General features: G+C 43.3%; 1 protein-coding gene, 1 long non-coding RNA gene and 1 pseudogene across 2 annotated transcripts; all 3 read right to left on the reverse strand.

The window, feature by feature from the left end:
* Nucleotides 1-582: 582 nt before the first annotated feature.
* On the reverse strand, nucleotides 583-8,740 carry LOC145420981 (uncharacterized). Its single transcript, XR_013902226.1, has 2 exons — nucleotides 6,916-8,740; nucleotides 583-861 (listed from the first exon to the last, which is right to left on the reverse strand). It is a non-coding gene; the product is annotated as an uncharacterized LOC145420981 (long non-coding RNA).
* Nucleotides 8,741-13,197: 4,457 nt separating this feature from the next.
* Nucleotides 13,198-14,124, reverse strand: LOC113007344 (olfactory receptor 5M5-like). Its single transcript, XM_026143791.2, has one exon. The coding sequence runs from the start codon at nucleotides 14,122-14,124 to the stop codon at nucleotides 13,198-13,200; it is 927 nt and encodes a 308-aa protein (XP_025999576.2).
* A 2,171-nt stretch (nucleotides 14,125-16,295) lies between these two features.
* LOC113007583 (olfactory receptor 4E1-like) lies at nucleotides 16,296-17,904 on the reverse strand (annotated as a pseudogene).
* Nucleotides 17,905-19,006: the final 1,102 nt, after the last annotated feature.

The raw sequence follows: 19,006 nt of genomic DNA on the forward strand, positions 1-19,006 counted from the left end.
TGCTCTAGCACAACCTTCTATTTCCTCCAACCATTCATTCAACCCTATACCTGATTTTCCTCTAAACATAGGGCACTTTCTGTCACGGGGCACAAAAACTAGTCTCTCTGCTACAGAGACACCAGCCGTTGGGGGGTTAACAGATGATGCAGTTGAAGTAGAAGGTGTAGCACTAGTACCTGACCCAACAGCCCTCTCCTGACGCAGCCTCTCATTGTCTGCTTTCAGCTGCGCGATCAAGTCCCTGAGTTCCTGTAACTCTTCCTCCATCTCTGTAACACAGCTGTGAAATCCCACACCAAAGTAGCTGCTGCTTTGCCTTTATTCTGTACAAAAATAATATAAAAAAACAATTTACGTTACACCAAACAAAAAAAGAAGAACACACGTCTCTGTTTTAAAGAGTATACCCTGTTCGTGACGCCAAGTTTGTGGCGAGACGAGGTTGGGATATAAAGTAAATACTCTGCAGTTTTAAAGAACGACAACGCCACCCTGGGAATTTCACCCAGAGAATACTGGAAATGACACTAAATCACCAAAAAGGCACTTAGGTTCGCTATACTCAATCCAGAGACGAGGTTCAATGATCAACAAATTCACAATTTATTAATAATTATTTAAAACACCATATAAAAGCACAATCATAAATATTCAAGTACAAATATGCTTAAAAAGGTATTCAGAGCTGAGGCTTACCAGTGGAGGGGCAGGGATGCCACATACAACTAAAGAAAGAAAACACACCAAAACACAAGTGCAACACACTATCACACTAATAAACTAGACAAGGCAGGTGTGTACACTCAAGGGATCCCACCACCAAGGCACCCTAGTCTCCTCCACGTCGGCACTCCGCATCTGAATGAAAGAAACAAAGAAAATGTTAATATATTACAACAAACTAATGTGTAGCACCGGGGGATAACCCAACTGCAGGACCACACTGGTGATCCACAGCTAGAAAAAGGGCCTCCCACCAGTGGTGTAACAGAGAATCCAAACTACAAATCAAAAAGCAATAAAACAACATACAATCTGAATAAAACTCTAAAATCTGGAGCAAACGGAATCGCCGTACTGCTCCAACTTGCCGTCCACACGACGATAAGTTAACAGTCAATCAATATGCACGCCAGCTGACTCCGATAACCGGCATGCATATGGCCGTTGTCCACGCCGACGTCCACTGTAAAAGCTGACAGCAGCAGGGAAGAATTCTCACAACGGGAACAGACGGTAAAAGCACAGCAAGGCAAAACAGCAGCACTTCAGTTCACGTAACTTGGCGCAAAACTAAGGCCCACACTTCCTGCGAAACATAATAAATAATTACTATAAAAGAACAATAGAAGGCAGAGAGCGTAACAAAAGTTGATTACGTACCAAGTAAGCCGGGTCACAGAATGTAAGCAGAATAGCTCAGAGGAGGCTTCTATAGCTACGACCAGCCGCGATGGAGGCTTCAGAAGAATAACCCACAAACGATCTCTACCCCACCGAGGAAGTCAGGTGACCAAAAAGGAGATCACAGGCAAGCGATGCAGAGACACTCAAATGGCCACTATTTATACCAGCGCCCCCTAATGGGCCAGGCTGAAAGTGGGTTGGACTGAGGGATAACATTCATCCTGCCACATTCTACCCCTCCTTCTTGCATCGTCGCCCCGACGATGAATTACAAAGACACCCAGATTACAAAGACACCCAGATTAGTCCCAAGGCCTAAAAAATGCAGAGACAGCATGTACCCTAGGCTCAGAAATAGAGTTAGCAGCCCCTTGTGCCACCTCCCCTGTTGGTCTTGGGAGACGATGGATGTTTGAATGCTGGCCAGCTGTGGACCGGGTTGTTTTTCGCACCACCACATTTCTTGTATCAGAACTCGTAGAGGGAGCAGGAAGAGAGCTAGATGGAACTGGTGCTACACTCGGAGTAACTGTACAAGTGGCTGGAACATCGGAAGTTCGGTCTTCTGGTGGGAGCAACAACTCAGGGCTACTTGGAATCACTGCCACTGGGCTGTAAGATGGTGAAACATTTACTTGAGGAGCTCCTATGCTCAGGAATAACAGGTCACTGTCACGTGATGAGTCATGTCCTGGTTCTGGGGAGGATATTTCTGGGCCATGTGAGCTACTGCTTGGAGCAGGCCCTTCTGATGGTGTAGCTGCCGTTACCACAGCCTTCAACAAGGTACGATGAACATGCTTCACGCTGCTGGGATCATCTGCAGGTGCAATGGTATATACTGCCCCACCTCCTTTAGGTGCCTTCAGGATTCTATATACCACGGGTTTCCATCGATCTTGGATTTTACATCTCCCTCTTCCACTCAGATCGCGCAGGAACACCAACTGGCCATTGTTCAATGGTGCCTCTTTCACCTTTTTATCATGGTGCCTCTTTCTGCGGTCGGCAGCCAATTGCAATCGTTCCTTGGCTCCTTCATGTACAACCTGTAGCCGGGCTTGATGCTCCTGAATCCACTCGTGCACATCTCCACTGATGGGGTCCGGTACTCTGCCCAACAGAAAGTCCACTGGCAACCTGGGTTCTTGCCCAAACATCAATAAGAATGGGGTTTCCCCAGTAGCCTGATGGGGAGTGGTATTATAACAGTAGAGTAACTGGGGCAAACATACATTCCAGTCTCTTTTTCTGGATACTGGCAGGGTCCGCAACAAATTGTGCAAAGTCCTATTAAAACGTTCACACTGACCACTTCCAGCCGGATGATAAGGAGTAGTGTGGGACTTCTCGATACCATAAAACCTGCAGAGCTGCTGGATCAGGGAGCTTTCAAAGTTACGACCCTGATCGGAATGGATACGCGCTGGTACACCAAACTTCGAAAACCACTCAGTCACGAGAACCTGGGCCACTGTAGCAGCACATTGGTCACGAGTGGGGACAGCCAATGTATACTTGCTGAAAACATCAGTCATCACCAAAACGTTCTCCAGCCCATTCCGGGAAGGTTCGAGCAAGGTGTAATCAATGGCCAAGATTTCATTTGGTTGAGAAGCCAACAAATGTCCCATGAAACTTTGAGCTGCTGGTTGGGTGTCTTTTGCAACTTGGCAACGTTCGCATCTCTGACACCAACGAGCTACCTCAGCAGACATACCTGGCCAATAGCACCGTGAGCGGAGAAGTGCTAGGGTCCTTTCCACACCTTGATGGCCGTGCTCCTGATGAACATGAGTCAACACCTGCTCAATTAGTGCACTAGGCAGCAAAAGCTGAAGTACCACCTCGGCACCGTCAGGGCGATGAACCTGACGATACAGAACTCCTTCCCTTTCGATCAGACGATCCCATTGTCGTAGCAGCACCAGAGCAAGTGGAGCAAGCTGCTGCCGCTCCTCAAAGCTGGGTCGCTGCTTCCGTCTCCAGAACACCAAGATCTCCTTTATCACTGAGTCGACCTGTTGGAGGGTATGAAGATCAGGAGTAGTGAGATGGGGCAAAACTGTAATGGCAGTTTGTGATACCTCAGCTGGTCCCAGCCGCAAGGCTTGTTGAAGAGGTCCAGGCAAGGCTGTACCAGGAACCATGGCTTTAATCTCCTGAGGATCAGGTGGATGCTGGCGAGATAAAGCGTCTGCGTTCTTATTACTCCTTCCTGACCTGTACTTTAAGTCGAAGTCGAACGAAGCGAGCTGAGCTGCCCAGCACTGTTCAGTAGCCCCAAGTTTAGCAGAAGACAAGTGACTAAGAGGATTGTTGTCAGTGTAAACAATACACTTATGGCCCAACAAGTACTCTCTAAATTTCTCAGTCATGGCCCACTTAAGTGCCAAAAACTCCAGCTTCATGGAGCTATAATTTAGCATATTGCGCTCAGGGGGCCTCAAACCCCGACTGGCATAAGCTATTGGCCTCACTTTACCTCCCTGCTCCTGGGAAAGCACTGCCCCTAGGCCGGCATGGCTGGCATCCACTTCTAAAATAAAAGGCAAAGAGAAATCTGCATAAGCCAGCACTGGTGCTGTCGTCAGCTTAGTCTTTAATGCCTCAAAACTTTGAGCACACTCTGCAGTCCAGTTCTCCGCGACACCATGCTCTGACCTCTTCTTTGATTTTCTGCCTCCCCACTCTGCCACCAGTCTATGCAGAGGTGCCGCCAACTTGGCAAAACCCTCCACAAAACGGCGATAATAGCTGGCAAACCCAAGGAAGGAGCGTAGTTCCGAAACAGTCTTAGGAGGCTGCCAGTTAGCCACCACTTCCACCTTGCTAGGGTCCGTAGAGACACCTTGATCGGAGATGACATGGCCTAGGTAGCGAACCTCCCGCTGGAAAAAGGCACATTTGGCAAGCTTGGCTTTTAAACCTTCCTGCTGAAGCCGACCTAGCACCACATCCAGCCGCTCAAGATGTTGCGATACTGTTGATGAAAAGATTACAATGTCATCAAGATAGAGAAGCAGAGACTGGCACTGTTGATCACCGAAAAGGCGTTGCATTAGTCTCTGGAAGGTGCTAGGGGCATTACAGAGCCCAAATGGCATTCGGTTCCATTCAAATAGGCCGAAAGGAGTACAGAAGGCAGTCTTGGGCCTATCCTCTTCCGTAACTGGGACCTGATTATAGCCACTTGCTAAATCCATGGTGGAAAACCAACGGGCACCAGTCAGCGCATCTAAGGATTCTTCAATGCGCGGCAAGGGGAATGCATCCTTCCTTGTCTTGTTGTTCAGTTGCCGATAATCAACACACATGCGCGGGCTGCCATCCTTCTTCTTAACGAGCACAATGGGAGAAGCATAGGGGCTGCTACTCTCTCTAATCACCTCGGCCCCTAACAACTGGTTAATATGCTCTTTCACAACCTCGTACTCTGAAGGGGGGATGCGCCTATAACGCTGCCGCACGGGGATATCGTCTAAAACTGGAATGTCATGGGAGATCAAGTTAGTGCAACCCAAATCAGTGTCATGAGCAGAAAAGACCGAGCTGTATTTCTTAAGGAGAGACCTCACCTGTCCCTGTTCCTCTGCTGACAGTTTAGACAAATCAATCCCTTCCATCTGATCCTGCACAGTAGGAGTGGCGGTGTGAGATGCCATTGTGGCTATGTTAGGGAGTACTTCTGTCACACCAGCGGGCAAACTGACCACATGAACATCTTCCAGGGTCCCTATAACGGTCCTAGGGTAAAGCAAGACCGCCGTAGTCCCTACATTAACAACTGGTATGTATGCAGTACCTCTAACCACTCGAACCAATGCAGGGGACGCTAAAAGTCCAGCAGGCAAGTTAACATCATTAGGTTCAAATAACACGGTGGCACCTGAATATTGCTCCGAACAGGTGGCGGCCACTACTTTCATTACACCACCCGGAATGCAACATGCTCGCTTACCCCTCACTCTCACATGGCCAGACAAATCCAGTGGGGCTCTTATACTAACATCATGGCACTTTTGCAGCGCCTGCACAAGGGGTTTAGGGGCCTCGGTGACAAAGCCCAAACTAAACAATGCTTCACCGTGTTGCCCAAAAAGCTCGTGGTAACACTTCCGAATGACATTCATCCCCAATACACCCGGAACCGTGGAAGGTCCTGCACCTGGAGGATCTTTAACGACCAACACGCCACACTGTGGAAGAAACTTGTCACAGAGCTCTACACTTAGCTCGATATAGCCAAGGTAAGGAATGGACAACCCATTAGCCGCTTTAAGCTGCAACCAATGACAAGCTTGGAGACGCTCTTGACCCCAGGACTCAAAATGCTGGCGGAAAAAACTTTCAGTAATGGTGGAGACCATGGACCCCGTATCAACCAAACAAGGTACTTTTATACCGCCCATGTCCACATCTATATGAGGACAGGATGAAATTAATTTGGAGACTGCCTCTGGACCATTAGAAGCAACCCTTGAGCCAATAGACACCCCACCCGAACTGTGGCTCGGCAATACGGAGGGTGCTAGTTTTCCGAAGCCGTATTTAAAGGAGAGTGCCTGCGATTATGCAGAGGGGCCTGCGAAGGAGGCCGGGAACGAGGGACGCGTTCCCCATCACACTCCCGAGCAAAATGTCCAGGTTGCTGACAACGACGGCATATAATGGAGTCGCCCCGTCCTGAGCGAGGCATTCGATGGGGGCCCTGCAATCGAGCAATGCTCTGAGTGAGCTGATTAAGTTGCTCCTGCTGGCGCTTTAACAATTCCTTCATCTCGCTCATCTCAGACAAATGGGTAGACTGAGCTATTCCTGAGGGACCGCTATGGACCCCATACTGAATGCCATAAACAGAAGGGACAGAACTGCTTCTATGCCTAACGCCACTAGGCAACCCTTCACGTTCCCACCTAATAGCTTCCCCTCTAGTCTCCAGCAATGTCAGTGTTGGCTGCCTCCTTACTAGCTGCTTTAACTCCCGCCGCAAGGTACTATCTAAGACCTGTTCAACAAATTGATCTCTTAATAAAACGTCAGCATTGGGCATGCCATTGGGGGCACTCGATTTAACTTTTTCCATAAGACCCAAGAGAGCGAGGGAAAACTCTTGCAGTGTCTCACTTTCCTGCTGTTTTCTAGAGAAGAAAGCTTCCTGCAATGCTACATAGGAGTCTGAACAGCCATACAGTTCTTGCAATATAGTGATTATCTTAGCAGGATCAGTCCTCTCTGCACTAGAGCGATATTTGATCTCCTCACGTGCTTCCCCTTCTAGGTGGTCAAACAGAAAAAATGCTTTATCAGCCAAAGACAAATGACGTGCTCTAGCACAACCTTCTATTTCCTCCAACCATTCATTCAACCCTATACCTGATTTTCCTCTAAACATAGGGCACTTTCTGTCACGGGGCACAAAAACTAGTCTCTCTGCTACAGAGACACCAGCCGTTGGGGGGTTAACAGATGATGCAGTTGAAGTAGAAGGTGTAGCACTAGTACCTGACCCAACAGCCCTCTCCTGACGCAGCCTCTCATTGTCTGCTTTCAGCTGCGCGATCAAGTCCCTGAGTTCCTGTAACTCTTCCTCCATCTCTGTAACACAGCTGTGAAATCCCACACCAAAGTAGCTGCTGCTTTGCCTTTATTCTGTACAAAAATAATATAAAAAAACAATTTACGTTACACCAAACAAAAAAAGAAGAACACACGTCTCTGTTTTAAAGAGTATACCCTGTTCGTGACGCCAAGTTTGTGGCGAGACGAGGTTGGGATATAAAGTAAATACTCTGCAGTTTTAAAGAACGACAACGCCACCCTGGGAATTTCACCCAGAGAATACTGGAAATGACACTAAATCACCAAAAAGGCACTTAGGTTCGCTATACTCAATCCAGAGACGAGGTTCAATGATCAACAAATTCACAATTTATTAATAATTATTTAAAACACCATATAAAAGCACAATCATAAATATTCAAGTACAAATATGCTTAAAAAGGTATTCAGAGCTGAGGCTTACCAGTGGAGGGGCAGGGATGCCACATACAACTAAAGAAAGAAAACACACCAAAACACAAGTGCAACACACTATCACACTAATAAACTAGACAAGGCAGGTGTGTACACTCAAGGGATCCCACCACCAAGGCACCCTAGTCTCCTCCACGTCGGCACTCCGCATCTGAATGAAAGAAACAAAGAAAATGTTAATATATTACAACAAACTAATGTGTAGCACCGGGGGATAACCCAACTGCAGGACCACACTGGTGATCCACAGCTAGAAAAAGGGCCTCCCACCAGTGGTGTAACAGAGAATCCAAACTACAAATCAAAAAGCAATAAAACAACATACAATCTGAATAAAACTCTAAAATCTGGAGCAAACGGAATCGCCGTACTGCTCCAACTTGCCGTCCACACGACGATAAGTTAACAGTCAATCAATATGCACGCCAGCTGACTCCGATAACCGGCATGCATATGGCCGTTGTCCACGCCGACGTCCACTGTAAAAGCTGACAGCAGCAGGGAAGAATTCTCACAACGGGAACAGACGGTAAAAGCACAGCAAGGCAAAACAGCAGCACTTCAGTTCACGTAACTTGGCGCAAAACTAAGGCCCACACTTCCTGCGAAACATAATAAATAATTACTATAAAAGAACAATAGAAGGCAGAGAGCGTAACAAAAGTTGATTACGTACCAAGTAAGCCGGGTCACAGAATGTAAGCAGAATAGCTCAGAGGAGGCTTCTATAGCTACGACCAGCCGCGATGGAGGCTTCAGAAGAATAACCCACAAACGATCTCTACCCCACCGAGGAAGTCAGGTGACCAAAAAGGAGATCACAGGCAAGCGATGCAGAGACACTCAAATGGCCACTATTTATACCAGCGCCCCCTAATGGGCCAGGCTGAAAGTGGGTTGGACTGAGGGATAACATTCATCCTGCCACATTAGCAAAAAGGAAAGTTTTAAGCCTAATCTTGAAAGTAGAGATAGTGTTTGTCTCCCGAATGCAAACTGGAAGCTGGTTCCACAGAAGAGGGGCCTGAAAACTGAAGGCTCTCCCTCCCATTCTACTTTTAAATACTCTAGGAACAACAAGTAGGCCTGCAGAGCGAGAGCGAAGTGCTCTAATAGGGTGATACGGTACTACAAGGTCATTAAGATAAGATGGGGCCTGATTATTTAAGACCTTGTATGTGAGGAGCAGGATTTCGAATTCAATTCTGGATTTAACAAATGGAGCCAATGAAGGGAAGCCAAAACAGGAGAAATATGCTCTCTCTTTCTAGTCCCAGGATGTTGCTTTTAGGACATCCTGATAATAATGAATTACAGTGGTCCAGCCTGGAAGTAATAAATGCATGAACTAGTTTTTCAGCATCACTCTGAGACAGGATATTTCTAATTTTAGAGATGTTGCGCAAATGGAAGAACGCAGTCTTACATATTTGTTTAATATGTGCATTGAAGGACATGTCTTTGTCAAAAATGACTCCAAGATTCCTCACAGCATTACTTGGAGGCCAAGGCAATGCCATCCAGAGTAAGAATCTGGTTAGATACCATATTTCTAAGATTTTCAGGGCCGAGTACAATAACCTCAGTTTTATCTGAATTAAGAAGCAGAAAGATAGCAGCCATCAAGGTCTTTATGTCTTTAAGACATTCCTGCAGTTTAACTAATTGGTGTGTGTTATCTGGCTTCATGGATAGATAGAGCTGGGTGTCATCAGCATAGCAGTGAAAATTTATGCTATGTCTTCTAATGATACTGCCTAAGGGAAGCATGTATAACGTAAACAGAATTGGTCCTAGCAGTGAACCCTGTGGAACACCATATTTGACCTCAGTGTGTGGAGAGGACTCTCCATTTACATGCACAAATTGGAGTCTATTAGATAGATATGATACAAACCACTGCAGTGCAGTACCTGTAATACCTACAGCATGTTCTAATCGCTCTAATAGGATATTATGGTCAACAGCATCGAATGTTGCACTGAGGTCTAGCAGGACAAGCACAGAGATGAGTCCACTGTCAGAGGCCATAAGAAGATCATTTGTAATATGATCATTTGAGTCACTGAGTCAGTTGACCAGAGAGTGCAAAAAATGTACATTTTCACTCAAACTTAATTTGTTTCTCTTTTCATGCATATCCTACTGCTAAGATGAGTGATTCTAAAAGAAAATAACTATTTTATAGAGCAAAAAAAAAGCAAAAAAAAAATTCTAAAGGGAACATTTATTTTGTTTATTTTTATTTTATTAGTATTTTCCTTAAATGTGTCAAATATATATTTTCTTATCTAAATGTCCACTGAGCTGTGAGCCAGGGGGCGGTAATGCGCCTTAACATTGGTTGGCAAGCAAGAAGAAGAAGCTGTGAGCCAGGAGGAGGAAGGGGGTGAGTGAGTGAGTGAGTGATTGGCCCTTTCTCAATTCTCAAGTATTGAGTATTGAGAGTACGGACTCGCCGAGAACACGAGCATGGACTCGCGATTTGTACAATTGGAACACCAGCGTACTTGATGATGTCACAGGTCCGGAGTTTTTACTGCCGTCCCCTCTTAATTTAACTATGAGTAATATGTTATGAAGCTTAACTTTAATCACAGCCAAACCGGTTTACTCAGGAACAAATAAAACACTGAAATAAACCAAACATTAACATTTAGAAGTGATCTAAGTGACTTGTATATCATGTTTAACCTCAGTAATGAAATCTCTATTAATAAAAATAGTGTACATGTCACGGTTCTGGGTCCGTTGGACCCAGCAATTGAGTTTATGTTTTGGTTTACTTTTGCATCATGGATTATTCTTTGTTTCTCTGGTACTTTGTGTTTCAGTTATCTTGGTGTTTTGGATTGTTTTCTCATTCTCTTGTTGTAGTGATGTTTATTATTAGTGTTTCATGTTTTATGTTTTATTGTGAAAGTCTTTGTCTTAGGTTAGTGTGTGCAGCTTTGTTCCCCCTGTCTCGTTAGCTCTGATCTCCCCCAGCTGTGTCTCCCTTCTGTGGCCCATTCCCTCATTACTACCCTGTGTATTTAAGCCCTGTGTTTTCCCATGCTTGGTGTCGTGTCGTACCCTCAGAATTATGCCTGTGTGTTCAGTTCTCAGTGTCATTGTTCAGTTCACGTTGTCGTTTATCACCAGCAATAAAGCTAAGGTTCTCAGTTTCAATTCAGTCTCAGAGTCTCGCATTTGGATCCTCCTCTCCATCCGCCTGCACACAGAGCCCTGACAGTACATGTACATACGTGTACATACCTTAATAAAAACAAGCAGGTGAGATGTTGGAACACTTTTATTTTTATTTTAGTGGACACTCAATACAATAGACAGCTACTGGGGTTTGGTGTTTGTTTAACCTGAGTAGCGAAAAGACCGCAGGGGGTTGGAAAACGATGTGCCGGGAATCCGCTGTTCTCGCCGGCTGTAATAATCCTCGCTGTCTGCTATGGAGCTGGCAGGTCAAAGAGGTCTCCGAAAACGTCGGAGCGCATTTGGAAATATATGATATCTTGATAAATCGAGCAGGTATTTGAAGTTTACACAGCTACATTCTCACTTGAAAAGAACTTAAGTTTATTTTGTGACCCAGAAAGAGTAATATTTAAAAGTTTTTAGCCCCGCTCGTCCGCCATTGCCGCGTTTGAGTTTTGGATGAAATGCATTCTGGGATATTTAGCTGTACAAGTCCACACAAGTCACCACCGATGCATGCTCGATAAAACGGGCAGAGCGAGAACACATCCGGGACTTTTTCGCGTTCTCAGCTTGATGCGTACTTTGAATTGGAACAGTACTTGGTCTCCGACTGATGACGTATCACGAGTACACGAAAACGCAAGTATGCACAAATACGCATATTGAGAAAGGCCCATTGTTCGCGCTATGGTTCAGCACAGGAAGGGAGGGGGTGAGTGAGTCCTGCGTGAGTCGTTTGCGCTATGATTCAGCAAGGGAAGGGAAGGGGTGAGTGAATCCTGAGTGATTCGCTTACGCTAAGATTCAGCTCAGGAAAGGAGGGAGTGAGTAGCTCAAATGAGCTGTTAGCATGTTAGCAGAGCGATGCTACTGTGAACCAAGGAGCTATTGTCTTGATGTGAGCTTCTACTCAGGGTTCTTTCTTCCAGTTCAGAGCAGAAATGTTTTTGTTAAGATACTGGATGTGGTGTTTTTCTCCACAATTTTAATTACAAGCTAGATATATTTCTACTAATGAAATTAGTTTGCTAACAGCAACAGGGATGAGTCAGTGAGTCAGTTGGGCTTGTGAATCGTGAGTCAGTAAAGTGATTCTCGAGTATTGAACGATTTGTTCATGATTCGCGCATCACTAACAGAGACTTGGAGGAGAGACACCTAATATATAATAATCCACATTTAACTGTTTTACTCTTTGGTTCAGATGTGGATACTATATTGTTCTTCTTTTTGATTTTTTATGTTTAAGTTGTTTATTGCTGGTTTTTAGTTTGTTTTTTGTCTGTTTGGGAGCTGACACAGTCTCAATGGAAATTTTTTTTCTTTGGGGGGGGGTTAACAGGAGGGGAGAAGCTGCAGAGAAGCGTGTAAGACTGCAACTCTGTGGCTGTAAGGTTGTTGCTGGTTGGTGTCTGTCATGCTATAAACAGCTCATGCTATTGTGTCAGCTCGACACAATCTCACATTTATAAAATGGCAAAGGAAGGAATTACCATCATTATCCCCTACCAGTATAAATTCACAGAACAGGTAACACCATGAATGAAGCATATATGACAAGACATATTTTTTGACATATTTTTCTTTTGGGGAAAATGCTATTGTCCAGTTCAGTACTTTCTGTGTAAGAGCCACTCTTAAAATTTGGAGATCAAGAAAAGGAAGTGTTTGCTAAACAGTCGGTCCACTGTTTGATGATGTGCTGTCTGCAGGTTGGTCAAATCCTGTCCGTGTGGCCAGAATTGAGTGACACAGTGGAGCAGATTGGCCCTCACAGAGTCTGTTGCTATCTTGGTATCTTAATTTAAAGTAAGTGGCACCCGACCAGCACTATTCTCTGTCTGAGTAGAGGACTGTTTTCTTCTCCTGAGTGAACTTAAATTTTGCAAAGATTGCACCCAGTAGGCCCTACGTCTTATTCCATGGCCTCCCACACCTCAGTCTTTGCTTTAGCTGATTTTATAACTGCACTATGCTTGTCCTACCAAAACTAATCTAAACATATAGTGAAATTTAGTGCCCACTATCTCATTCAGGGATTACCATTACTACAGGCAGCAACCACTTTGGAACTAGAGCCTCATGCAGCTGCCACATTATCGCGGGTGTGGAATTGGCACTAGGCAAAGAAATCCAGTTCTTTGATTTTCTCATTACAAAATAACTGGGGTTCTGTTTGTATGTTCATGCATGAGTTAATCTGTATTGTGATTGTAGGCCTATGTGTTCCTGTGTTCTATGTGGAACTTCATGAAAAGGGGTTGAATATCACATCTTTGGCCTTTGGAGTATTTTGTTTCCTGATTAAGAGCAATACAATACTATAGAGGGTTACACTGTGACCTGAGCCTGGTAGTTAAAATAAATTTAAAAAAAGACACAATTTTGGAGTGTTTAATAAATTGCTTTGTTTAGAATTACATGTTGCAAAGTAGCTTTTGCAATTTTACTTTAAAGTATTGCATGTTTTTTAAAATTCAAATATATCTGCTGAATGTTATTCTCCTACAGAGCAAAGATGCTCTGAAAGAGCCTCATTTTAAACAAAGACATTTATTTTCTCTCAAACAGAAACCTTTGATATGATTGCCTTATCTTTGGCAAATTAAATCCATACATAAATGGGGTGAGCATAGGTTGAAAAATGAGGACATACATAGGCAAAATTATACGAACTTCATCTGGTACCCGAGAAACTAAAAACCTGAAGTCAATAAAGTAACAAATGCACCCGACACACAGGTTTGACACAGAGATGATCTGAGGAGTGCAAGTAGTCACAGCTTTCTGCTTGTTTTCTTTTGATGTTTTTTGACAAACTCTCAAAATCCTCAGGTAAGAAAATGAAATGAGACTGAAGGGTATGAAAGCACTCACAATGGCAAAGGATATGTCAGAAATAAAGCTTTGGATTGGAACTGCACATGAAAGTCTAATTATTAATTGGTGGTCACAATACACGCTATGAATAATATTTCCACAAAACTTCAAACTGAAGATGAATGAAAATGAGAAAATAACACTAAGAAATGAATACACCCACACAAGCAGAATCATCAAAAAAACTCTGTCTGTGTTCATAATAACATTATAGGTGAATGGATTACAGATTGAGATATATCTGTCATAGGCCATGGCTGCTAAACTACAAATCTCAACAGAAGCACTTGTGTACAAACAAAACATCTGCAGAAAACACCACGGCACAGTCACCTCGTGGCTGTCTGAAAACATCTGTGAGAGCAAAAGAGGATACAGTGATGTGCTGCCATTTATTTCACTCAAACATAAATTACAAAGTAGTATATACATTGGCTCATGCAGTCTTCTGTCCAGACGTATGACCACAATAAGAACTGTGTTGGCCACACATATTGAGAAATACCATATCAGTATTATAATGAAATAAAGGTGTTTTAACTCTCCCACATTTCCATAAGCAGCCAGCACAAATGATACAGTCTCACTTGAGTTTCCCATTTTCTCCATAATATGACAGTGTGAATAAGATAGATCAGTAATAATTATATGTTATATTCATTAGATATATGGAAAGAAATACCAGACATCAATATAGCTGAGAAACGTTTCTACTATGATGTTCAAATGCTGTTTTACTCACACGTGTTACCTGATTAAGGCACGATCCTTCTCAGCAGCTGTTGCACCTGTTGTACAATGTCCACATTAGCAATCAAAAACAAACAGCAAGTAGTTTTATACTTTAAACGATTTAAGATTCAATTACACAGATTCTTACATATTAAGAACACATAACAATAAACTCAGCTGCTTCCTTCCAGGTTGAACAAGACAAAAATAAGCTTCTGCTAATATTTATAGCTGCAACACAGAGGAGGAGGAGTTGGAGGGGGAGATCCAATTAATGGCATTCTTTTCTTTTGAAAGTTATTTCTCACTTTTTTTGTGTTAAATAATATACATTGTAAAATTATTACATCAAAGAAATCAAGATACCTTTTTCTTGTTCTTAAGGGAAATTTAAAATTTCACCATAAAATTTTTTGAACAGTCCAGCAGTCTAATTTTACGTTATACTATGACCCACTGAACTCAACTGTCAAATATACAAGCCAACAAAACCATATCATTTAAGTTGAGATCCTGACACCATCAAAGTCAAATTGAAGATCTCAAAGGTTGGGGCCTTCACCAGACACTCCCAGTGCACCCTCACTATACATCTGTGCCACTCTTCATTCCAGTTGTCTTTAAAACATGTTTGAGTTTAGTTTAGGTAAAAATGCTGGACAGTTCTGGAGCTATCAAATACACTTATTTTTCCCAACCCAGGTGTATAATTTTGCATGATTTCATTAGAAAAATAAAATCCAGAGATTTGTACCTTCTCAAAGTAGAGTCATTCTTTGCCATAGTCGGGGAGAGCAAAACTGACAATCAGCACAGTACACCTGTGCTTACAGTGTATATTTCATCAAAGTCTCAATTTACTTTGTCATTTTCAAGTTGTTGCCGTGTGTTTAAAAAAAAACAACCATTTATGACATTGTCAAAAAATTATGATAAATGTTGAAATTGTAAATTGCTAAAGCGAGTCAAAATGTTGTCAACATGTAGTAGAAAAACACTTATCAAAAGATAACAGTAGCCCCCTCTGTTAATCACTTATCGTGGTGGAGAGGTTTGTGTGTCCCAGGGATCTCAGGAGCTATGTTGTTGGGCGGGGAACCCCTATGAGCACAACATCAAGAGAACAGTTTAACCTGGCCAGGATAGAGTTACCAGGGCCCCTCACTGGAACCAGGCCTGGGGAAGGTGCCTTAGCCTTAGCTCTTTCACCAGGTGCAGCCCGAAGAAGGACATGGGATCACCCTCCTGTAGGCCCAATACCACGATGCACCATAGGTATCAGTTGTTCTGCATGCCGGGTGGCAGCTAAGGATAGCTGGGTTTGTTCCGTGTGCCTTTGAACTGTCATTCAGGTCGGGGACAACCTGTTCCTTGACACAGAGTACCTGGCCTTCTTTGAGTCCCTGGGTGGGGTCCTTGTGTGTGCTTCACCTGGTGAATCTGTTGTCCAACTGGGAGATTTCAATGTTCATATTGGCAAAGACAGTGTGACTTGGAAGGGTGTGAATGGGAGAAACAGCCTGCCCGACCTGAACCTGAACTGTGTTCTGCTCATGGACTTCTGTGCAAACCACCATTTGTCCATAGGGTGCATGTGGCACCAGGACACCCTAGTATGCTGTTGAGGAAGTGGGCCTGTGTAGTTAAAGGGGTACAAGTAGACAGTGCTCCTGATTTAGTGGTCCCCTCAAAATTTAGAGAGCTTGTGTTGAGCATGTCACATAGTGGCATTGCTGCCATGTTGTCCATTGCCAAAGAGCAAAGCTGAGAATAATTGCATGCTGAATGTAATGTGCTACTTACTATCTTGCAACATTTCCATTGTCCTCAATTAAAACTTAGTGATGAAATCTCTTACCACTTTCATATCACATCTGGTGTTCCAAAGGTAATGTACACTGACCAATGAAATAATTTCATGTCACAATTAGTAAAGCAGCCCGGGGCCGAACATCAGGTGTTAAGTGTGTGTGTGTAGACACTGAAATCAGTTGCTTTATGTTTCTGCACCAGACAACAGAGACTGTATTTTACTGAACAAAGACATTTATTTTCTCAGAAACAGAAAACTTTTACATGATTGCCTTATCTTTGGCAAATTAAATCCATACATAAATGGAGTGAGCATTGGTTGACAAATGAGGAGGTATATAGCCAAGATTGTACGGACTTCATCTGGTACCAGAGAAACTAAAAACCTGAAGTCAATAGAGTAACAAATACACCCAACAAACAGGTTTGACACAGAGACGATCTGATGGGTGCAAGTAGTCACAGCTTTCTGCTTGTTTTCTTGAATTGTTTTTCGACAAACTCTCAAAATCTTCACATAAGAGACTGAAAGGTATGAAATTATGACAAAGAATATGATAGATATAAAGCCTTGGACTGAAGCTGAACATGAAAGTGGTCACAATACACATTATCAACAATATTTCCACAAAACTTCAAACTAAAGATGAATGAAAATGAGAGTATGAAAATAAGAAATGAAAAAACCCACACAAGCAGAATGATCTCTGTCTTCATAATGACATTATAGTGTAATGGATGACAGATTGAGACATATCTGTCATTGGCCATGGCTGTTAAACTCAGCAGGTGCACCTGTGTATAAACAACACATCTGCAGAAAACACCATGGCAGGGTCACTTCATGACTGTCTGAAAAATCTGTGAGAGCAGAAAAGGATACAGTGATGTGCTGCCATTTATTTCATTCTCGCATAAATTGCTGAGCAGTATATACATTGGCTCATGCAGTCTTCTGTCCACATGTATGACCACAATAAGGACTGTGTTGGCCACACATATCAAGAGGTACCAGAACAATATTATTACAAAATACATGTATTTTAAAGCTGCAACATTTTCCAAGCAGCCAGCACAAATGAAAAAAAAATCTAACTTGACTTTCCTATTTTCTGCTTAATATCATACAGTCAATGAGATGGATCAGAGAGAGATATATATAGATATATCGATATATATATAGATATATCGATAGATCGATAGATAGATATAGATATATATGACGACTCAGAACAAACCTGAAACTTAGAGACGCATGGAGATGCAGGGAGACATAGAAAGACAACCAGAGATGACGGAGGGAGATACCCAGACGAACCAGCAATGCACACGAGAAAACACAGGGCTTAAATACACACAGGTCAATCAGGGAATGGGAAACAGGAGGGAGGCACGGCTGGGAGTAATTGGACATAACGAGACAAGGGGAGTGAAACTAGAAACACCGACGAGGGACACAGACCTACAAAATATTCTGCTATGTCTTTTGTTTAGAGTTTGCTATGTGTTAAGAGTTTTGTTTTATGCCTGCCTATGTTCCCTCTGTCTGTACATGGTGTCACTGTGTCTGCTCGTGTGTCTTGTCTGGTCCTGTGTCTTTTAGTTTCCTGTTTTATTCTGAAGGTCCTTGTCTTATGTGAGTTTGTTCAGTTTACCTCCTTTGTTGTTTGTTCTATCACCATCTCAATAAAGCTCACTCTCATCAAAGCCAGCGCTTGCATCTTGGATCCTACTTCCAACCTCCACTCGTCTGCCACTGCGGATGTGACAGTATGAACCAGCCACAATGGACCCAGGAGCATTCGACCCGCCCGAGAATCTCTGGGAGGATATCATTTACTCGGTGGATAGATTAATCAACTTATGGCTGGAGCACGAGGGGGAAGAATTTCGCCAAGCCATAGCTAATCGGCTACAGCGCTTAGTATTGGGTCTCCTCTGGTTATTCAGCTCACTTCTATTATTCTATTAAAAGAAACAGAATCTTGATCCTAGCTCCACTAGTAATTATTGACCTGTTTCAAAATGGCCATTTTTTAAGTATATTACTAGAAAAAATTGTTGAAAATCAGTTCAGGTCCCTATTATGTAAATTACACATTCTTGACCCTTGTCAGCAGTGTTGGGACTAACGCGTTATTAAGTAACGCGTTACAGTAACTACGTTATTATTGTGGTAACGAGCACGGTAACTAGTTATTATGCCAAAATCAGGAACGCGTTAGTCGTTACTGGGATTTAGATAGGGTCGTTACTCGTTACTTCGTGTGGTGGCTATCGCGGAGCTTCCACAGATTCAATAACATTAGCAGGTGGATGAGAGAAAGCAACACGTTCTCGGGCTGGAGAAAGGGGACGCAGAAGGAAAAGAGACCCGAGGCGGCCGCCGGTCTAAGTGTGTACTGAACTTCAGGTAAGAAGTTATGACCTGCAGTCTCTCTGGGTCAGATATAAACGAAGTTTAGGTGGAGTTTATTTTCGTTATGCTGACTTTTTCTGTCAGCTGGGTGGGTGCTATGACGTTAATGATGTTGAACTTTATTTTGTTCATAAGTTATTAGAGTTGTCAACCGTCCCGTCTGGTATTCAGAGAAAATATTACGCGTTTCTTATTGAGGTGAAAAGGAACAGTTTGTCCCGTAATTCAGCTACAATGAAAAAGGCACAAAGCTGGAGTTATTCTGTCTTTACGCTGCACAGCTGCCTCTTCTTCTCTCATCCTCTCCCCCTCCCTCTCCCGTTTCTACTTCAATCATGAAAACCGATCAGTGATCAGCTGATCGGCTCTCTTGTTTGTTTATCGCCCACTTTGCACCGAAAGAGGAAACCAGCGGATGTCGCGCTAAACAACAGCAGCACGTTTAAGCTTGATCAGCTGTTGTTAGAATTTATTTAATATTAATTTCTAGTATCAGCTGATGTTTGCTGGAGCCATAGC

This window comes from Astatotilapia calliptera, chromosome 16 (genome assembly GCF_964374335.1).
Source record: "Astatotilapia calliptera chromosome 16, fAstCal68.1, whole genome shotgun sequence".
NCBI lineage: Eukaryota > Metazoa > Chordata > Actinopteri > Cichliformes > Cichlidae > Astatotilapia > Astatotilapia calliptera.